At 40.8% G+C, this 20598-nt stretch overlaps 2 protein-coding genes across 3 annotated transcripts in view; both read left to right on the forward strand.

Moving 5' to 3' along the window:
• ITGAV (integrin subunit alpha V) overlaps positions 1-13367 on the forward strand; it is a 47931-nt gene extending 34564 nt beyond the window's left edge. The window contains exons 22-30 of the mRNA XM_064717785.1: positions 908-987; positions 2633-2713; positions 3658-3763; positions 4395-4553; positions 5611-5724; positions 6032-6145; positions 6239-6346; positions 7358-7480; positions 7855-13367. Of these exons, the coding sequence (XP_064573855.1) occupies positions 908-987; positions 2633-2713; positions 3658-3763; positions 4395-4553; positions 5611-5724; positions 6032-6145; positions 6239-6346; positions 7358-7480; positions 7855-7950 (981 nt within the window). The 3' untranslated portion in view covers positions 7951-13367. The remainder of the gene's footprint in view (positions 1-907; positions 988-2632; positions 2714-3657; positions 3764-4394; positions 4554-5610; positions 5725-6031; positions 6146-6238; positions 6347-7357; positions 7481-7854) is intronic.
• A 4298-nt stretch (positions 13368-17665) lies between these two features.
• Positions 17666-20598, forward strand: part of FAM171B (family with sequence similarity 171 member B) — a 38608-nt gene continuing 35675 nt past the window's right edge. For both annotated transcript variants that reach the window (XM_064717882.1, XM_064717883.1), the window contains exon 1: positions 17666-17952. In XM_064717882.1, coding sequence (XP_064573952.1) covers positions 17784-17952 — 169 coding nt within the window. In that variant the 5' untranslated portion in view covers positions 17666-17783. The remainder of the gene's footprint in view (positions 17953-20598) is intronic.

Below are 20598 nucleotides of genomic sequence, written 5' to 3' on the forward strand. Positions count from 1 at the left end.
ATTTTCTCCCAGGAATTTAAGATTACACCTGGCATTAGCTGCCCACATTTGGTTCGTACAGCAGTAGTTGGTTTTAACTTTTCAGCTAAATTAAAGGCTGGAAGGACTGCTTTATGTTTTATGATGTAACTCAAAAGGAGTCATTCATTAAATAGTGGAATTAATGGACTTTGGTCTCTCATGAATTTTTTATATTTATCCGACATGTACTTTTAGGATATAATCACGAGCTAGCTCACAACAATTTTTCTCATAGTTCATCTCCTTTCTGCCTACTTTCATGAGGAAGGACAGAGTTTTGCCTAGTTGAAACCTCTACAATTCCACCAAATGTAGCTGAAATTGGAAGAATTAAAAAATTATTAGTGAGACATTTTAAGGTGATATTACATAGTAAGTCTTATTTCCTGAGGAAATGAAGTGAAAATCAGTCACAATTATAACAATTTCATGATGCTTTTCTTCCAAGAGCCATCTTGTACAGATGTGTAAATACTCTTTCCAAAATCTTTTGAAGTGCATCAAGCTGAACTGCACAGATATTAAAGCAAATATGAATTGACTTAGACTAAACCTTGGGAATTAACTTTGAATCATTAATGTGTTCCTACTCTTTAGATTATTTTTTGCAGCACATGGGGAGGATCAATTTTGTGTAGAAATGGCTGAATTAAGGGTGGGGAGCAAGATGCAATCCTTATTTTGTATTTTATGGCTGTAATCTAAAGAGAGAGCAGTACATTTCCAACCAGGATGAACTGCACAACTGGAATTTGCCAGTTCCATGTGTGTGTTCTCTCATCACCAGGAGTCTCAAGCCATTTCACTGTAGTCTAATAGCACTGAGAAGCTCCTAAGGTACGTTTTATTGTGCTTCCAACTGAACCACAGTGGTTTTTTCCCCCAGCTCCTGGCTGGCCTGCGTTTCAGCGTGCACCAGCAGTCTGAGATGGACACCTCTGTCAAGTTCGACTTGCAGATCCGGAGGTATGGAAATCCCTGAGGATGAACCTCCCCTGGGAGAGGACACACACAGCAAACAGACCGCAAACCACTATCACTCTGGCCTAACTCTCTTGTCTTTGCCTTGTAATGGCTTGAAAAATAACCACACTGAGTTAGGTTTCCTAAAATACAGGAAAAATCAGGAATATTTGTACGTGTGTATCATTGTGCTCCGCTGACACTTGTGGTGCCACAGGCTGACTTTGGGTTTACAGCCCTCTTTTAAAAGTGGTGCTTGAACTCTGAATTCCTTCTGAATTTTATGTATTTAGAGGAGGAGAGACTTTCAGGGCAGGCAGTGTATGGGATAGTCAGAGCAGAAGTAACATGCAATGAACCATCACAGCAGCCAGCCTAAAAGAAAATTAAATGGAACAGAATTAAATTAATTAATTAAATTCCTGAAAATTAAATGGAACAAAACAGTAGTTTTCCTGTTAATTAACAGATTAGCACTGTCATATAAATCTGATATATAAATCTGAATTGGTAACTTCTGCAGATGATATTGAAGGTTGGAGATGTGATCATTAGGGCTATCTTTAGCCAATGCAGTTTTATGTTGTTTTTAATGGACAGTATGAATACACCTGTTTTGTTCTTCTCCATGGTGGACCAAAATCACCTTTTTTCCCCATTTAAGGGCTTTATTTTTTAATGTAGTGAATAAATTAATCTCATCCACCTATGCATCTGTCATCCATGGGAGTTGGGAAAGATTGAAGCTGCCATTCTATTTTAATGATGGAGTGTTTAGCCACACCAACCAATGGTCTTGGCACATGAAATATCTCTTTGATCTCCCATTGCTGTCTGTTGAGTTTTCCCTTCTCCATCAGCTGGTGAGGTGTTCTTTGCAGAAGAAATTTGCTCTGGGGTGTCTGTCCCCTTCCTTAGGCTGCCAGCAGGGTCAGAAACAGTCAGGGAGGCTGCTCAAGCCATGCTGGTCTCCTGATGGAAGAGAAAGGAGGTTCCTGTAGTGTTTCAGGCCTTTTGTGGGAGAAAATTCCTTCAGTGATTCCTGGATGCAGGAAGGGTGAGCAGAGGTGCCATGGGACAGAGTAATCACAGTTCCCAGTGACAGGCATCAGCAGGGATTATCTGGGACAGCTTTTAGGGATCACACTGCTTGGCTTAAACTCACCAAGCTGGATCTGCAGTGCTGGCTCAGTTCCTGGCAGAGCAGGTCCAGTCTCTAGAAAAAAGAATGAGGTATTTACAGATCAGGAGGAAAACACTGCTGCAAGTGTTTGCTGATTACAGCAGCACTGAAGAAAGATCAGAAGATGCAGGATTCTTTGCAAAGGAAAATGTTTGTTTAAGGGGACAGAATAATTGGAGGAGATCAAGATTCTGCTCCCAGCACCATTTTGAAGGGGGAGTGTTCCCTGTATTTTTTTACATGAGAGCTGTAGGACAGAGTCAGCATTAACTCTGTGTCCTTCACCATCCTCTCCCTGCTGGGGCTCCATGCATTTAGGTGAGAACTTGCTGGAATCTGGTCCTTAGTTTTTAGCAACTGTGCTTTCCTGTAGGGGCTCATACCATTACTTTGAAGTGTGGAGGGTTTTTTAATTAAATGCTTTGCTTATTTCATTTAAGAATTTACCTTTTTTTTCCCCTGCAGTTCCAACCTGTATGACAACCTGAGCCCAGTAGCATATTATCAGGCTGACCTTGCTATTTCAGCAGCTGTTGAAATTAGAGGGTAAGTGTATTTTAATACACACTTTTAAGTATATTTTAATAAACACTTTTAAGGAGCTCTTGCACATCTGCTTCTCTGTATTCACTGAACTTCCTTTCAGGTCTGCATAAGTTTTCCAAGAAGTTTTAGGGAATTTTTAATCATAAAGACAATATCTAGCCAGCCTTTGGACTTCTGGATCTTAAATAATTCTAAATCATTACATAGTTTATTCCAGAAAGGAGTATTGTGCCTCCATTACTAGAGATATTTTTTAGAAGAAGAAAAAATCACCCCTCTTGTTTGCAGCTTTACATTTCTGCAGGTCACTTTTCTCCTCCACAAACTGACTGGGGTTTCAGAAAACCCTGAAACCAAACTTGAAGATTCTATGGAATTTAAGTTTGTAATATCCTCACCTTCAGTCTTAAGCATAGTATTAATATTGTAATGACTTGGTTACTTCATCACCTTTACTTCCCACCTAAAAATCCTCTTGCTTAACCAGTTAGCTTGGATTCCTGAGTCATAATTTTTAAAATTTTCCACTGCGTTCATTATTGTGACCAATTTGCTCAGTATCTGAGAGGTGAGGGATGGCACACTGGAAAAGCATGACTGGTATCTTCACTGCTTTCAGGGCTGAATTATTGTTAGGATTGTACTGCTGAGGCTCTACATCATCAATATTTCTCATTATCACAATATTTCACACTGGTTTTGTTTGGATGAGGTGTGTGTCCTTTATCTTTTTTTTTAATTTAAAGAACAGAACTGAACATTTAATATTCAACCACTTCTGTTCTTTCAGGTTTTATATAGAGGATGAAGGAGTGGAGATTGCATTTTAAGCATGTTCGTTTTTTCCTTTAGATGTCCCATTTATTTTTTCATGCTTTTTCCTTTAGATGTCCCATTTATTTTTTCATGCTTGCTAACAACACCTCCTTTGCTCTGCTCTTTAGTGTCTCGTCCCCTGACCACATATTCCTTCCCATTGCAAACTGGCAGCCCAAGGAGAACCCTGAAACAGAAGATGACATTGGGCCTCTGGTTCAGCACATCTACGAGGTGTGGAATTACTGCTGATTTCTGTGACATGGTTCTGTGATAAATGAAAAGAAATCTTTTGGTGTAGCTTTTCTCTGGAGTAGATGATGATTTTTTTTCTTTTTTTCTTTTGTTTTTTTAATAAAAATAAAATATTTTTTTTTAGTAACTGGTATATCCAAGAAGGGTTGGAATGCCTGCAATTAGTGCAACTGGGCTTGATTACCTACATAACTACACATATTTTATTTTCTTGCCTTTTGACATCTAGATAAAACATTTGAAGTAATATGAGCTCAGGAAATGGCTCATGGCTGTAAATTATTGCACTCTATCTGTTCTGAATCACTACTCCAAAGTCTTTAGCTGTGAAAAAATTTAAGTATTTAAAATATCCTTTTAAGAATTATCACAGATTTAATCTAGATTGTTTAATTAAGCAAAACTTACCAAGAGAACTGTGTGAATAATAATAGTTAAAAGTTTTACTACTTTTAGATAAAGTTTTGATGCTGTTGCCATAAGTGGCTGGGGGGTAGGGATAGTGGCAGCATCACATTTGTGGCTCAAATATAAAGTAACAATTATATGCGCATTAACAGACAGAGTAGCTTTATTTATTTACATCTGTAAATTTTATTTTCATAATCAGCTGAGAAACAATGGTCCAAGTGCATTCAGCAAGGTGATGATGACTCTGCAGTGGCCTTACAAATACAAAAACAACACGCTCTTGTACATTGTGCAGTATGAAATTGATGGTCCCATGAACTGCACTTCTGACATGGAAATCAACCCACTGAAAATTAAGGTAAGCAGGACTTTCCCTTTGAGTGGAATGAAGTTTGCTTGGTTGTTTTGTGAGTTCTCAAAATAGCCAAATCCCTGAGAATATGACAAACTGAGATAGTTTTTTATCTATGGTTGATGAATAAGTCTACACTTTTCCACACTACCTGTCAATGTATGAAGCAGGTGAAATAAAATGTGAACAGCAGCTCAAAATTATCAACTCAAAGATCAATTTGTCTTGTTTCTTTGTATTATGGGGTTTTCTTCCTGTTTTTTTTTTTTTTTAATTCAAGGCTGTTCTATATGAGTTTTAAGTCCAAAGCAATAGAATTATAATGAAAGTGGTCATGAACTAAAACCTAAAACAAACCAGATGCTTCTGGACTCTTTATGTAAATTTTCTGGGTTTTGTTTCTTGGAAGAAAATGGTATTTTTTTAATATTAAGTTATCTATTTATCCAATTGGACAAATTCATCCAATTTGAATGAATTCATCCAACTGGATAAAGAGATAATAGATAATAATAGATTCATCCAATTTGGATGAATTTATCTATTCATCCAAAGGTCAAAAAGGACAACAGGGTTCAGCTATCATTGCCAGCAAAACACGGGATTTACAGAACAGAAGAAACTCCTTTTTTTCTGGACTAGGAAAAGAAACACCAGAAAAAACCCAGCAAGTTTAATTGAGTGTAAGGAGATTTGATTTCTAGGATAGTTTAGAACAAGCAATAAAAGTCAGAGTGTTAGTTCAAGAAGAAGTCAGTGTGTTAGTTCAGGAAAATGTCAGTGTGTTAGTTCAAGAGCAAAAAAAAGGGGCTGAGGGAAGATATTCAGTGTATAGAACAACAAAGAATGCTTGTGTGACTTTGATAACCAAAGAGAAACTTCAGTGAATATATAAATACGAAGTTCCTGTGCTTCTGCTTTATGAGTTGCGATGATTTATTTTCAGACGGAATCTGAATAATAGCAAGCATAGAAAGAAACTTGCAGTTAGGTATTTTCTTGGCCTTCAGCTTGAAGCCTGCAATGTGCTGAGCCGCCGTTTGTGCTCCCTTGGTGTGTGCAGGTTTCTGCTCCCAAGGAAGACGAGAGGAACGAGACCCTTGGCAGGGAGGAGCAGCGCGGGCACCGCGTCAGCCGGAGGGACGCGGCTGCCGCAGAGGGGGACGTGCACACCCTGGTGAGTGAGTGAGCTCCCAGCTCTGGGCTGCTGCCAGCGCTCCTGGCCTGCCAGGAGTCCTCAAAAACAAATGCAAGGAAGATTTTTCCTCCCTAAACATGATGGGAGAAAAATCTCTAATGGAAAATTAACATATCACTGCCTTTGTAACTGCAAGCTATAAATAATTATCCAATACTGGAGGTTATTTAATGTATTTTAATAGTTTATGGTGCTTTCCCAATGCATATATATGAGTAAAGTAGCGCCATTAAGCACCTTTCAAATATTTTCATACTTAGAACATCCTTCCTATTTTTGTACACAGGGCTGTGGAACTGCTGACTGTTTAAAGATTGTCTGCCAAGTTGGCCACCTGGAGAGGGGAAAGAGTGCAATATTGTATTTAAAATCACGCCTTTGGACCCAAACTTTCATGAATGTGAGTGACTGGGAATATTCTGTTGCTGTTTCTGAAACCTTTATAGTGATTTTTGTACCCACATGCAGTGCTAATTTTGTTTTTCTTACACAGAAAGAAAATCAGAATCATTCCTACTCTCTGAAATCATCTGCTTCCTTCAGTGTTATAGAGTTCCCTTATAAGAACCTTTCCTTTGAAGATATTCATAATTCTACAGTTGTAAGTCATTTGCATCCATATACAATCCCTTCAAAATTAGTGCAAAGACAGTTATTGTTGAGTAACATTTTAAAGGCTTGATATAATTTTAATTTTATCAGCTATTTATTTCATGTATTTATTTCAGTTGTGCACATACAGTTGAGGGTAAAACAGACTGGAGCTGACAATATTTGTGGCTTGAAAGACAATTGAAAATGAAAAAAATTATGGGGAACAGTTCTCATGTTCCTGTTAATGCCATTGTTGTTAGAGAAATATTTTACTTGAAATTTGTTGCAAATTTTAGTAGCACTTACAGGTTGAATAATGAACTTTTCATTCATGTTATATGAGGCACTGTATATGAACTTTATATATGAGGGTGGAACAAAAAGACCTTCTGTGCCTCAGGGGGTTTCAAAGGGAAAGGAGACAGGTGCAAACAGAAAGGAAGATATATTTGGGCTGGCAAATTGAAAGTTTTTTAGCATTATAGCATTAAGAGATCTTAAGGAAAAGGTAGAAAATGATTGTGATTAACTCATTTTTGGATATGATTTCTAATGCCTGTTATTAGCTGAGGTTTTCTTCTTTCAAGTCTCATGGACTTGATTTTTTGTTTCAAAGTATACTGCCTTTTAAGAAAAAAAAAACAAAAAAGGAAAAGCCCTAAATATTTTTCTCTAATTCCAAAATATTTCCAGATTCCTATAGTTTTACTGAAAATCATCAAGAATTACAGAAAACGTGTTGCCATGTTACCACTGATTGCAAAAAAGCAAACCCAGGCAAAACAATCCCCAACCCCCTACTATAATTTAACTTTAAAATCCTATTAAATTTGGGTCAGTGAAGTCTTTATGTCACCAAGAACCTATGGCTTTCCATTCATTCTGGAGAGAAAAAGTAATTTATACTGGATTAAGATCATAATTATGATAGGATAAAGGTATACAAGATTGAAAATGCATGGATGAACTCAGCATGTCACTGTGATGCAAAATGTGATTTATTGTGTTTTTCTGTCAGGTTGCTACAAATATCACATGGGGCATTCAGCCCCAGCCCATGCCTGTGCCAGTGTGGGTTATCATTCTGGCTGTGCTAGCAGGGTTACTGCTCCTGGCTGTTCTAGTGTTTGTCATGTACAGGGTAAGTCCTGTGTCTGGGCGGTTTTGTGTCATTTGCTTTTCCCTGCTAGTGATGTATTCATAGAGTAACAGCACTTTGCAGAAATGCCTTGCTCCCCATATCATCTGAATCTGCTAAGCTTTTGGAATAACTGTAAAAGCTTTTCAGCTTTGTCAGGAAGCAGCTGAATAGAAGAGCGTGTCTGTGATGGTGCTGAACTCAGTTTTAGTTTTTTAATATATTAAAAATATTTACTGTCTTTGGAGGTCAAAAATGGGGGAAGAGAGTGAAAAGACAGCTTAATCAGTTAAGACCTGATGATGAAGGAAAGGGAAAGGATATGTGTTTGTTCTGCAAGTCACAATGCAATTTCTTCTTTGTTCTCTGAATCACAGATGGGCTTTTTCAAACGTGTGAGGCCACCTCAGGAAGAACAAGAAAGAGAGCAGCTGCAACCACATGAGAACGGGGAGGGAACATCAGAAGCTTAAGCAGAGTTTTATCTGTAAGACATTCTGAAGTGTACACTTGCCTACATCCTGGTTACAAATATTGGCTTCCCCCTTCATGAGCAAACACTCAGCACTGCAGAGCTGCTGGTCTCTGATGTGCAAAGCAAGGGCAAAACACTTAAACCCCTCTCCTGCATTAATGCTGTTCCTGCCTGCCACTAACACACCTGCACTGACCCCAGGGACAAACTTCAGTGACAGCAGTGCTGGGATTCTGCTTGCTGGGACACAGGATACATCATCTTTTCTGGTCCATGCACTGACTCTCCATGAATTGCTACCCAGATCCTGCAGTTGCCCTTGGAGCCAGCAGCCTCCAGAGGTGCTGGCTGGATTCCATGGTTGGTTTTGGTTGGAGTACACTACATTTCATTGCCTAGCTCTTGAAAGTCAGTTGCACAAAAAAAACAAAGATGAATGTAGCTTGTTTTACAGTACTGAAGATTGTTCTTTACCCATTAGCTCTGATGATGACGTTTTTCTCCTGCTCAAGAGATAGGAAATATTCAGTGGAATCATTCACAGCTGATAGGTATCTCAGTTCTGCACACCAGTCATCTGTCTTGCGGTTTCTCTCTAGACCTTACAAACACTGTTCTCCAGGTTTTGGGGCTCTTACTGTAGGGATTGAGCCTGCAAGCACCAAGTGAGGGACAGAAATCTGGGGCTGATGTACTTTCTGTGGGACATGAGGAAAATATTCAGGGCAAGATCCCAAGACTCTGCTGTGTATTTCCACAGTGCAGGATCCAGGTGTTCCACAGAGTTCTTGGCACCATGGATGCATTCATGCCCTGCCAGGGACAAGATGCTGGGCTGTGGCTGCCAACAGACATGTCTGAGAAAACCCTCGGTGCCCGCAAGTCAAACCTGTGCAGGGTTTGAAGGCTGTAAATTACTTGGATTGTGTTTTGGTTTCTGGCAGGGCACAGTGTGGCACAGGTGACCTGGTGCACTGCAGGGAAGATGTCAATCCTCACTTTTCCTGGTTGCCCATGCCCAGGTGCAGGATGGAGTGGCACAGGGGCTGTTCACACCAGGCTCTCTGCCAGCCACATCCATGGATCTGGATTACACCTGCACTTCAGCCACTCTCACACCTCCCTCACCTCCTGCCCCCAGAGAACAGTGAGTCCAACGAAGCAGGGAAGAGCTGGCAGTGCACAAGGGTTCAAAAACTAAAGGCTGATTTGGCTTGTTTCATTTCACTCATTCATTGTTCCATGGGCTTGTTTCCTTGGATTCATTCATTGTTTCAGTCCCTGCATGTTTCATTGCACAAGACATTTCATTGCACAAGACATTTCATTATGTTCAATGCATTTCATTGCCAGAAAAGACACTAAATATTTGGATCCATTGCTGGTTTTTGAACATACCAAAAGGTCAGTGGTTTAAAGCCATGGGTTTGCATCACTCTCAGCTTATTTCCCTCACCATTGGTGTAGTGAAAGGGAACTTCTTACACTGATTGAGACAAGAGCATTGTCTCTGCATTTCAGCAGACAAGGAACTGCAGAGCAGGAGGTTGTTCAGCTTGCAGCCACAGGTTGCACAGATCCTACAATGGACATACCTGAACCATTACTAAGGTGCCTTCTATGAGGTGTGTTTATTCTCTTTCCCAAAAAGAGAATAAATTACACTATAAATTATAAATTACATGACACTCCCTGTGTGCAGCCAGGCACGCAAAGGAAAACTTCTACTGTTCTTACACCAGTGAGATTTCTATGTAGACAAGCTCTTGAAAGGGCAAAAACTCTGGTTTGGTTTTGTACCTTGAGGTTTTTGTTCATTGCTGCATCTCCCCCATAAATACAGCAGTGCTCACTAAAGCCAGAACTTTCTGAAATGAGCAGTTTGTTTCAACTCTGGTTTCTGCATCCTTTCAGGGGTTGAAAATCCACCAATGGCTTTTGTTAAATCCATTTTTACTTGCTGATCCGTGATGGCATCTGAGAGCACTGAGTCTGGGGGGGCCAGTATGTTCACCAGATATAGGCTTCCATATTTATCCATGTACATGGGTTGGGTTTAGACAGTTTGTTTAGATAAAATTAGTTCACATGAAAGGGTGTAGGGCATGATTCTGCTTTCACTGAACTTTCAAGGTCTTCAGTGTGGCTAATATCTTATTTTTGTCTGTATTTTTAGTATTGTTACTAGTAATGTAGTAGAGAGCCAGGAGTCAGGCTTTGATCCTGGCCTCAAAATGTGACTTTGGTAGAGCAGCATTATTTTCAGTTTCTTCCATGGGCTTGTGGTTCTCATGCTTTGTCAGCTGATTATCTGTGTGCAAGGAGCTTGGTTTTACTCAGTCTTAATCTCAGTAGGGTAAGAGGTTTAAGAGCCTGCCAGACAGATTATAGCTCTAATTCCTCCGTGTGTGCTTTCATTACATGTACACTCCATGGTGACTTGAAATTTATTAGACTACTTGCATGTGTAGGCTTGGTTAGGAGGTGAAAAAGAGTATTTAAATAAAAATCATGGTCAAGATCCCTCCTGCTCACATGGATTGCTAATGTCAGTGCTAACTGCATCCTAATTTTACTGGAAACTCTCTTTTTGCTAATTTTCAGGATAAGAAGGTACATTTTATTGGTACAACTGCTGTAGCTGTAGAAAGTATCTTCCTTTTTTGAAGTTACATAAAGTAAGACTTATTTAAGTGATTTTTTTATTTCTTGCCTTCTGCTGAAGGATGAAAACAAATAGTTGCTTCTTTCATGTCCATTAATTTCCAGTTAGGTTCAAAAGACCACAGTAGCATATGTAAATGGAGTATACAGGTTACTTAGCATAGATGTAACACCTCAAATTCAACTTAAAGTAGCATTTGTGTTTCAGGGAGATTCCAAACTGGAAATTTTCCTGAATGGGGGTGCAGGAAACTTTTGATAGGGTGTTCTAGATTCAGCAATAAGAGTCCAGATTATGTATGTACTTGTGTCAATATAAATTTTATACTGGTTTAGAGGCATTGATGTATTCTTACAGCAAGTACTGTAGAAGGATGTTAAAGATTTTTAAGAAACTTTAGAAAAGGTATTTTAGAATGAAATTAATGCCTTTGAGTCAAAATTTGTATGCACATGGTGCATACTGGAAGCATTTAAAAAATACAAGTACAGTAACAGAGAATTAGCCTTCTTTTGAGAGCTATGTTTCAGGAGCAGATTTTTTATAAATATAAAATCAACAGCTATGTAATTATTTAGACAATAAGAACATTTTAAAAGAGCTATATCTTTTATAATGAAATATGAATTATGTAAGTACTCCAGTTTGCAATTAATGCAGCATCTCATGATCAATACTGAAAAGTGATTTATATTACAGAATGCATATTATCTATTACTATAGTTGACAATATTTAGAAAATGTAAAGCAAGGAACCTAATTTATAGGTTTACATTTCTTTCAAGAAACTATGAAATTGTGGAAATAGCTTTTGTTTAAGCATGACTGTAAAGTCAAATATGGCTATATTTATCAACATAATTTGAAATCTTTGAGTAAGTTTGCCAAGTTATCAGGGTTTTTTCTGTTTTAAATCTTGATCTACACATTGATCTCCAATTCACATAATGCTTGTGGCAACTTTCTAAAGTTTCCTACGTGTGCTCTTTCTTTATAAAACATTTATTCCAAGCAAAGGTATCAAATATTTAGTTGTTTCTAAACTTGAGTCCTCGCTTAAATAGTCTTAAACGGTATATTGAAAATATTTCAGCTATGATCAGCATGCCTTTGGTGATTTGAAGGAATCATGCTGCACTTAGATTTTTGCAGCATTTGGGTTTGTTGTTGGTTACCCTGACAGAATCCTGGAGTATTTTATCCTCCACTCTCCCAGACAGTCTCAGAGCAGCATTACACTGGTTTTTGGTTAGTCTGGACCAAAGAGAAAAAAACAGGTTTTGTCTTTGGTCCAGCCTAATGTGACCCTTTGAACATGATTCTTTGTGTCCAGTGCTGCTGGCTGATAATGATTTGGGAAAAAAATAAAAAATTATTACAGAAAAACAGGACTCTGAAAAATAAAAAGGGTGATGGCAGGGCCCAGAGGAGATGATTTTGGTTTGTTCCTGAGGCGTGCAGAGCTCTGTTGGCAGTGGCCCCTGTCACAGGCAGATGCCACAGCTGGGATCATGGTTATTGCTGAGTTCTGTGACTCCTGTGGGATCTGAACTCCTTGGATGGGATGGTGGTTATTGCTGAGCTCTGTGGCATCTGGACTCCGTGGTACTGAGTTTTCAGCCTCCAGCCCTCAGGTGCAATATGCCATGGTCCGGCCTAGCTCACTGCTAGGCCTCTGCCCACTTTTGCTGGCCTAAGAATGGCCGTGGTGTTTCCTTCTTTGTGGTGTTTCCTTTTTTTTTTTGTGAGGACCTTGCAGAGGCAGCGTGCTCACTGGAGGTGATGGATTAATTAATTAATTAATGATGCTGTTGGAAGCCTTTGATCACCCACATTGGGTGAAGCTTGGTGTATATTCTAAAGTGTGTCCACTACTAACCCGTGAGTGCTTCAGAACCACCTTCTTTAAGGCCACGGTGGAAAATTTGACTAAAGACTATAGAATAACGGGGTTGAGTCTGTAGTACTACTGCTGTGGTTGTGGTATTTAGGTCTGTGTTTTCCCAATGTGTAGAATTTTAACACAGCACAGGAAATCTAACCTTTCATGCAATGGCTTTCTCCAGATATGCTGCATTAAAGGTGAATAACCTGACCCTTGGCTTTTGCAAAGTAACGGAAGATTTCATGTAGCATTTTGCATCTTAAAAAAATCCTCGTACAGGTTTTGCTTTTCTAGTCCATGAAGGAAACCTGTATTTGCTATGATACAAATATGCTGAAAATGTAACATTTTCTTTCTTCATAATGGATTTTTTTGCCTTTCTTTTGTGTTTGCTTGTGCATTAAATCAGTAGAGCATTATTTGCACAAGCAGAAAATTAACATACTAATGAGAGTGCTGCATTTTATGTTTCTTTGTCATGCAGTAAATACTTGCAGGATAAATGGGAATATTTTCAGTTACTATGAACTTGTTTCAAAGGTCTTCGGTACATTTAAGGAGAGCAATATACATTTGAAGTCACCTTATTTTGTATTAAATTATAAATTGTGCAAAGGAGGGGGTGTTGTGGCACAGTAATTTTGTACTGATATGAAATGTATAGCTATTAAAGCTATGGTTTGCTTTTTAACTCGTTCTTTTCATCCTAATGCAAATTTGAGTGTTTTTATTAGGTTGTATTTTTCTATGTATATATATACATTTTCAAAATACTATGATTGGGTAAACTGAAAAATGTAATTATTGATTTGATTCTGATATTTAGAATTTTGGAATAAAATACCTCTTAATCTCAATCAAGAAATTCTGTTGTAGGCTTGTTTTTGTTTGGGTTTTCTTAGGTGTATTTTTAAAATGCATTTAATTCACCAGAAATATTTCATAATATATGTTTGTACTCCACAATTATGTGCTAAATTCAAAAACCTTACATTTACACAGCTTTTAAGTTTGCACCTCAAGTGGTACCTTGAGTCAAAAAATCTTGTAATCAAAGCAAGAAAAATGATCTAGTCACAAACTACATACTATCACCATAAAACTGATTTCCAGCAGAAATTTCTGGATGATAGAAATAAATATTTTAGACTTTATAGGTGCCACATTGCTGTAGAAAATGGTGATATCTTGTCCTGAAGTTAGGAAAATTCTCAGAGAGGTGGAGTTTCTTTCCTTGTATTTTTATTCTCATTTAATCTCAGTGTTACATTTTTTCTGATTACCAGTCATATTCACCTTGTGTGAGTGGGGTGACAGCAATATTTTGTGTCACAATAAAGGCACACGTGAGTGTGTTTTACTGATAAAAGAAACAGTGAAAAATAAATGTGATTGTGAACACTTCAGAAAAACTCCAAACTAGTGAGTTCCCTGGCTTGCTAGTAGAGAATTTGTTAACCTAAAGACAAGAGTAATAAAGGAGACAGAAAAGATGAAGATCTGATATTTGTGGTTAAATTAACAACTTCCATTGATGTCACAGTAGCTGTACCTGGTGTAAGAAACACAACAGCAGCAAACATGTTTGTTAAAAGCCAAATGTGTCTTTTAGCCTTTGTTCCACACACCTTGCAGCCAACACAGGCCTGTTAAATAATCCTGGTGAATAAGACACCTGCACTTGGATAGCAGCACAGGGATCACTGCATCTGCCTAGCAGCTCCAAATTAATACATTATTATTGAGAAATTAGTGACAACAGCTGTATCATTACAGGAACAAGGCAACAGAATTTTTCAAATTCCCATTTTATGGTGCAGCCACCTGAGGTAAGATGGTGGCCCATGTCCTGAGGTAATTTTCATTTACACCACTGCACTGGAGCTATGCTGCTGTACTTCCACTCTTTGCACACCTGAATGATACTTTACTATGCGTTTTGATCATTAGTTGGTTTGTAAATTAATTGCTAATACATTAATTCTTTACTGCATATCAGTACATTAATATTTTTTAATCCCTGGTTCAGGCATTCTCAAGAACATTTGGTGAACAATTGGAAATAATGTGAAAAAATATTTACAGGAACTTCTCAGCAATAGATTGTCTGATCTGCATAAAGAATTGAGGTTAGTGCTGTCAGCTGCCCATCTTCTCACAAGGTATTTTTCAATCTGTTCTACTGCATCTTCCTGATGAACCTCCTGAAAGTCTGAATTATTACCCCTTGTGACAAACACACAGAATATGCTGACTAGGTTTGCAGGACACAGAACACACCTTGAAAATGTGATAAGAACATTGACACTAAAATACCCCATTGTAATTTACATTATTTGTAATTTTACATGCAGACCAGGCCTGTGTGGTACTGCTTTTGAGAGTTTTGCAGAGTCCATACAGATTGACATTTCTGTGTCATTTGTGCACACACTTTCAGCCCTGGCAGAACAGCAGATGCCAAGTTCAGTGGTTGATGACAATGGCTGCAATTTGTTTGCAATTTGAATGTATAACAACCTTTAAAGACTGCAGGAGTTACTACTGGACACAATTCCTCAAGAGAATACTCAGGTAGTTGAAATAAATTACTACAGACCTTCATTTATTCAAAGAAAATTTGTTCAAGAAGAAAATTTTGATTGTGTTTATATTTTTGCCTAAATTAATGTTATTATGTACCCTGATTTTTCCTAGTAATTTTTCTAAATGTAGTGCAGACAATTAATTTCCACATGTTATTCCCCATTTGGAGCAATTTTCAAGAAAGCTTTTATCACCCATTTAACAGATTTCTTTCCCCCTAGAACTTTATAAATGAATAATTGTGCATATTCATATCATCAACATTAATTTAAAATGTTCCAGCTGCCAAGCTGGTTCAACTATTCCTCTGCAAATAATTTATATCTTGCTAAAAGCTCACGTCTGCAAACATTTGGGAATGGATTTGTGATCTGCCACACCCTCAGTCACCAGACAAATTCCTGAAAAAAAGGAAGCCCAGAGCAGCAGCAGCAAGTTTTCTGCAGGTCCCTTTTCCCACCTGGGACCACACAGAGTTGCAGGGAATCCAAAATTAATTCAGCTCCAAGAGTGGCTGTGCAGGAAGAGCCACTTTTCCTTCCCAGTGCCCACATAAAATGTTGAAATAGAAAGCTGGGTGAGAGGATGTTAATTAAGCAAATAGGCACTGAGCATGTCTGCTCCACTAAAAGGAGATTTATTTATTTTTTTTTTTATGAGCTCCTGGAGGAATTTCACATCAAATAAATGATTGTTTTATTTGTCTGGTTTTTGCGGTCCTTTGCTGCCTTTCAAGAAAGGTCCTATAAAATGAAATCAGGTTTTCATGGCAAAGGTTTTTTTGGTGCTGATTAAGAAAAAGAGATTGATAGATTGACAATAAATAACAGTATTGAGAAGTACCTGCTGAGGAGGATGTGCGTTTCCCCACTATCCTGCAAGCAGTGACTGCTCCAAAATGGTGCCAATGGACTATCAGCATCTGCAATAAAAGCAAATTGTATTTCCTGTGTCAATCCCAAATCTATTTCAAGTCATTGTTAATGGCAGTGAAGTAATTACATTGTACTGTGTAGAAAGATGTGGAGGCATAAGGAAAAATGTATTTTTATTAGATTTTATAAGAGATACATTGAAAATATGCACAGTAACCTGTCAGTTCTTCCTTTCAGTATGGGCAAATTTATATCCTGCTATAGTTTGTGACTCTATTCCTTCTGTTTCTCTTTCAATGAAGAAATTTTCTATGATCTGAAAACAACATGATTTGGCCTAGTATGTTATAGTGTCTAAAATAAACCTTTTATTTGACTGATCTTTGTTTGTTAAAAGGCAATTCAAGTAATTTTATACTTTCCAAAGAAGTTTCTATTCACCATTTCAGCATCCAGTGAAGATTTAATGTCAGCCTGTTCTCTAAGTGCTTACAGAGAATGGGATGTTGGTCTCCCTGGAATCCTGGCATGGGCAGGAGTGATCCTAGTGTGTGCTCAGCTCCCAGGGACACAGGTTGGGGTTGCCCCCCTGCTCTGGGGCACTTTGGTTTGTCTGGATGTACTCCCCTTCCTTGGGTTTTGGGTTTTTTTCCAGCCTTATCTGCTGCGAGCACTGCAGTGGTACTCCAACCTGGGCTGTGTGGATACATCCAGCTCCCTCAGCCCCTCCTCATCAGGCATGTGTTCCAGTCACTGTGACAGCCTTGAAAATGACATTACACCTCCTAAAGCCTTGATCCTGCACACAGCCATCTCCCTGCCTCCTGTGCATGCTTATTCCTATCAGCAGTCCCTGATATCCAACACTGCACCGATCAGCAGTACAGAGAACAAACATTCTTAGCTCTCCTGAATGTATTTTTTACAATTAAGGATGCACATTAGTAAAACTGGAATGTGTGTACATGTGTTTGTGAGGCCAGAGAAGGGGAAGGCTCTGGAGCACAAGTGAGATGAGGAGCAGCTGAGGGAGCCGGGCGTGTTTATCCCAGAGAAAAGGCGGCCCAGGGGAGACCTCGCCGCTCCTGCAGCTCCCTGAAAGCAGCAGCAGCAGCAGCAGCAGCAGCAGCCAGATGGGCTCAGGAGGAGAGGACACAGCCCTAAGCTGTGCCAGGGGAGGCTTAGGCAGAGTTTTTTCACAGAAAGGGTGATCGGACATCGGAACGGGCTGCCCGGAGAGGCGGTGGAGTCACCATTCCTGCGGAGTCACCATGCCTGCGGGTGTTTCAGGACAGCCTGGAGATGGCACTCAGCGCTTGACACGGTGGTCTTGGGCCACAGGGTGGACTCGGTGACCTCGAAGGCCTTTTCCAGCCCAGTGGATTCCGTGGTTCTGTGGATCTGTGGGTCACTGACACCGCGGCTGCCCCGCGGCAACAAGTGCGGGGGGCGATGCGAGCGGGGCGGCCTCAGAGCAGTGACACCCCGGGCACCTGGAGGAGGGGGGTGGTGACATCCCGGGCACCTGGGGGAGAGAGGGGGCGACACCCCGGGCACCTGGGGGAGAGAGGCGGTGACATCCCGGGCACCTGGGGGAGAGAGGGGGCGACATCCCGGGTACCTGGGGGAGAGGGACGGTGACATCCCGGGCACCTGTGGGAGGCGGCCCCGCTCGGCCCCGCCCCGGCACGTCGGTCGGTGGGCGGGCGGGCAGCGCCGCTGCCGCAGCAGCAGCAGAGCCGGGCCCGGGGCCGCGGGTGCGGAGCGCTGCGCCGGCCGCGCTCCCGCAATATGCCTCCGCTGCCCGCGGGCTGCTCGCCATGCCGGGCACCTGCGGGCGCCTCTCCGCGCTGCTCCCGGGGCTGCTGCTGATGGTGGTGATGATGATGATGATGGGGAGGCCGCCCCCCGCCACCGCCGCCGCCGCCGCCACCCGCCCGCAGCAACAGCGAGCGGCGCTGCCCGGGGGCGCCCCCGCCGCGGCATCAGGTACAGAATCCTCCTCTGTATGAGGTACCGACCCCATCCCTTCATCCGGTACCGAACCCTCTTCTGTATGAGGTACCCTGCGTCCGGTACCGACCCCATCCCTGCGTCCGTTGCCGACCCTTTCCCCGCATCAGGTACCGAACCCTCCTCTGCATCAGTTACCGTTCCCTTCCCTGCATCCTGTCCCGACCCTTCCCCCGCATCCGGTACCGACCCCCATCCCTGCATCCGGTACCGACCCTTCCCCTGCGTCCCCCTTCCCCTCTGCGGGATGGCCGCTCCCCCCCGGGATCGGGCACTGATCCGCACCTCGGGCTACCCGAGCCCGGCCTTGGCCATTGGGGCTCCAGGGATTCCTGCTGCTGGCAGGAATGGCCCCAGGGAGACAGCCGAGCGTCCGTGGAACAGAAATGTATATGTGTGTCTCATAGTCGGGTGTTTATTTCCGTGTATGTTTCTGTGGATATTTCTGCGTCGCTTTAAAAATAACCCAGCTGCTACGTGTGCGAGCATCTTGAGCCTGTCAAATGAGTGATGGGGCTGCTGAGCTCGTTAGTTTTTGCAGCCCCTCTGCAGATGCTTACCCAAGACCACGGGAATAATGTGCATGTTTCAGCTTCAGGCCTTGGTTTTGCAGCCAAATATTTGGGGGTACCCCTTTGCAGAGCCAGAAAGAATGATGAGGTATCTGTGCTGTCATCTGGTTTAAAAAATATATATATAGTCTGAAGTTTAGTGGCTCAAATGAGGATAAACCCAGTGTTTTTCTTGCCATACTTCCTTTCACCAAAGAATTTCAAGATGGTTTCAAGCATGAATTAAGACCTTTTAGCACCAAGGCTCCATTTCAGCATATCACTGGAGCATATGTTCATTTTTAGCATATAGGCATGCATGCTTCTCTTTCCAGCTGACTTCAGGAAGGTATAAAATGTGCTTAGTTTCAGGCAGATGGTTAATATTTTCCTGAATTCAAGCCAATTTGCAAAGCTGCTGAAGTATATTTGTTAATTAGGAAATACAAGCAAAGATATTTAAATTGCAGTATTTGCTTGCAACTCCTTTAAGATGTAGGACAAGTAACTAGATTTGATAGAAAATGAACAGAGTCTTAAATTTTTTTCTTTATACACTCTTAAAATGCCTTGATTTGCTCTTCAGGTCTTTTTTGTGTGGCTTTGGGTTTGTTTTTATTATTATTTTCCAAACATTAAAACTGTAGCATTTTGAAGAAGTGAAGAAGGACATTTGATGAACATCTTGGTCCTTGTTTTTTTTTTTTTTCATTTCCACTGATGATTTTTCATTGGTTTGCTTCTTATCATAATTTTAGTAGGATATACCATTAATCACCAGCAAACACCACTTAAAAGGCATTGGCAGCATTTCTGACTTGGACAGTGAACATTTTGCTCATTAAAAATTGAGTGCCAAAAAAAAAAAACAAGGATAGTTTTTCTGATTCAATGATCCTCTTTGGTTTCAGGTATTGATTTCTTTTCCAGAAGCTCTGTTACCTTATCTCCTTCAGCCCTGGCCAAGGTCTTTGTTGGTATCTAACATTTTGATGCCTGTTCTCTTGGTTTGCTGTTTTTGCAGGCCCACGTGCCCAGCTCTTGCTGCTTTCTTTTATTTGCTTATTTGGCATCACAGGTTCTGAGGTATGAGAGTCCAGAAAGTGATTTCTAGAAATCACTTTCATCATGTTCACTCTCAATTTATGAATATTAAAAATTATAATTTGAGTTGTCTGCATTAATGTTCGGCTTAAATATAGTTAAAGGGTTTTTTTCACTTGCTGGCTGGATTTCTAAATGATCTTGATTAATATTTTTTTATTTTAAAAAAGCTGAAAAAAGTCAATGGTAGACTTTGAGAAATATAAGCTAATTGCTGCTCTGAAACTTTTATTTCTCTGAAGAAACTACTAACCACCTTTGACTTTTTTGTGTGGCATTTCAGCAAAGCATGTAAGCAATTTTTGCTTTATTGACATTTTGGACGTTTTTAGAAGGAGAAGGGGACTCCAGACCTATCTATAATGGACACTAATGTCTTTTTGTGTTAAATGCTCAACAGCTGCCAGGTAGGAGGGCTAAATGGCTGCTGCCTTTCCAGCAGAGCCATTGCTCAGGGCAAGGGGCCACTCCTGCACCTGCAGGGGCTGGAGGCAGCTCTGCCTTCTGCCAGCCTGGATTTGGGGTTGTGCAGGGTGATGGAGACCGAGAGAATTTGGGTTTGTGCAGGGTGATGGGGACTGAGGAAGAGTCTGCCTGAATTTGGGGTTGTGCAGGGTGATGGGGACTGTGGAGGTTTATCCTGCCTGGATTTGGGGTTGTGCAGGGTGATGGAGACCGAGAGAATTTGGGTTTGTGCAGGGTGATGGGGACTGAGGAAGAGTCTGCCTGAATTTGGGGTTGTGCAGGATGATGGGGACCGAGAGAATTTGGGTTTGTGCAGGGTGGTGGGGACCCCAGAGTGAGGAGGAGCCTGCCTGAATTTGGGGTTGTGCAGAGTGATGGGGATGGAGGAAGAGTCTGCCTGAATTTGGGGTTGTTCAGGGTGATGGGGACTGAGGAGGAGAATGCCTGAATTTGGGGTTGTTCAGGGTGATGGGGACTGAGGAGGAGAATGCCTGAATTTGGG

Source organism: Zonotrichia leucophrys, chromosome 7 (assembly GCF_028769735.1).
Source record: "Zonotrichia leucophrys gambelii isolate GWCS_2022_RI chromosome 7, RI_Zleu_2.0, whole genome shotgun sequence".
In the NCBI taxonomy this organism is placed as follows: Eukaryota; Metazoa; Chordata; class Aves; order Passeriformes; family Passerellidae; genus Zonotrichia; species Zonotrichia leucophrys.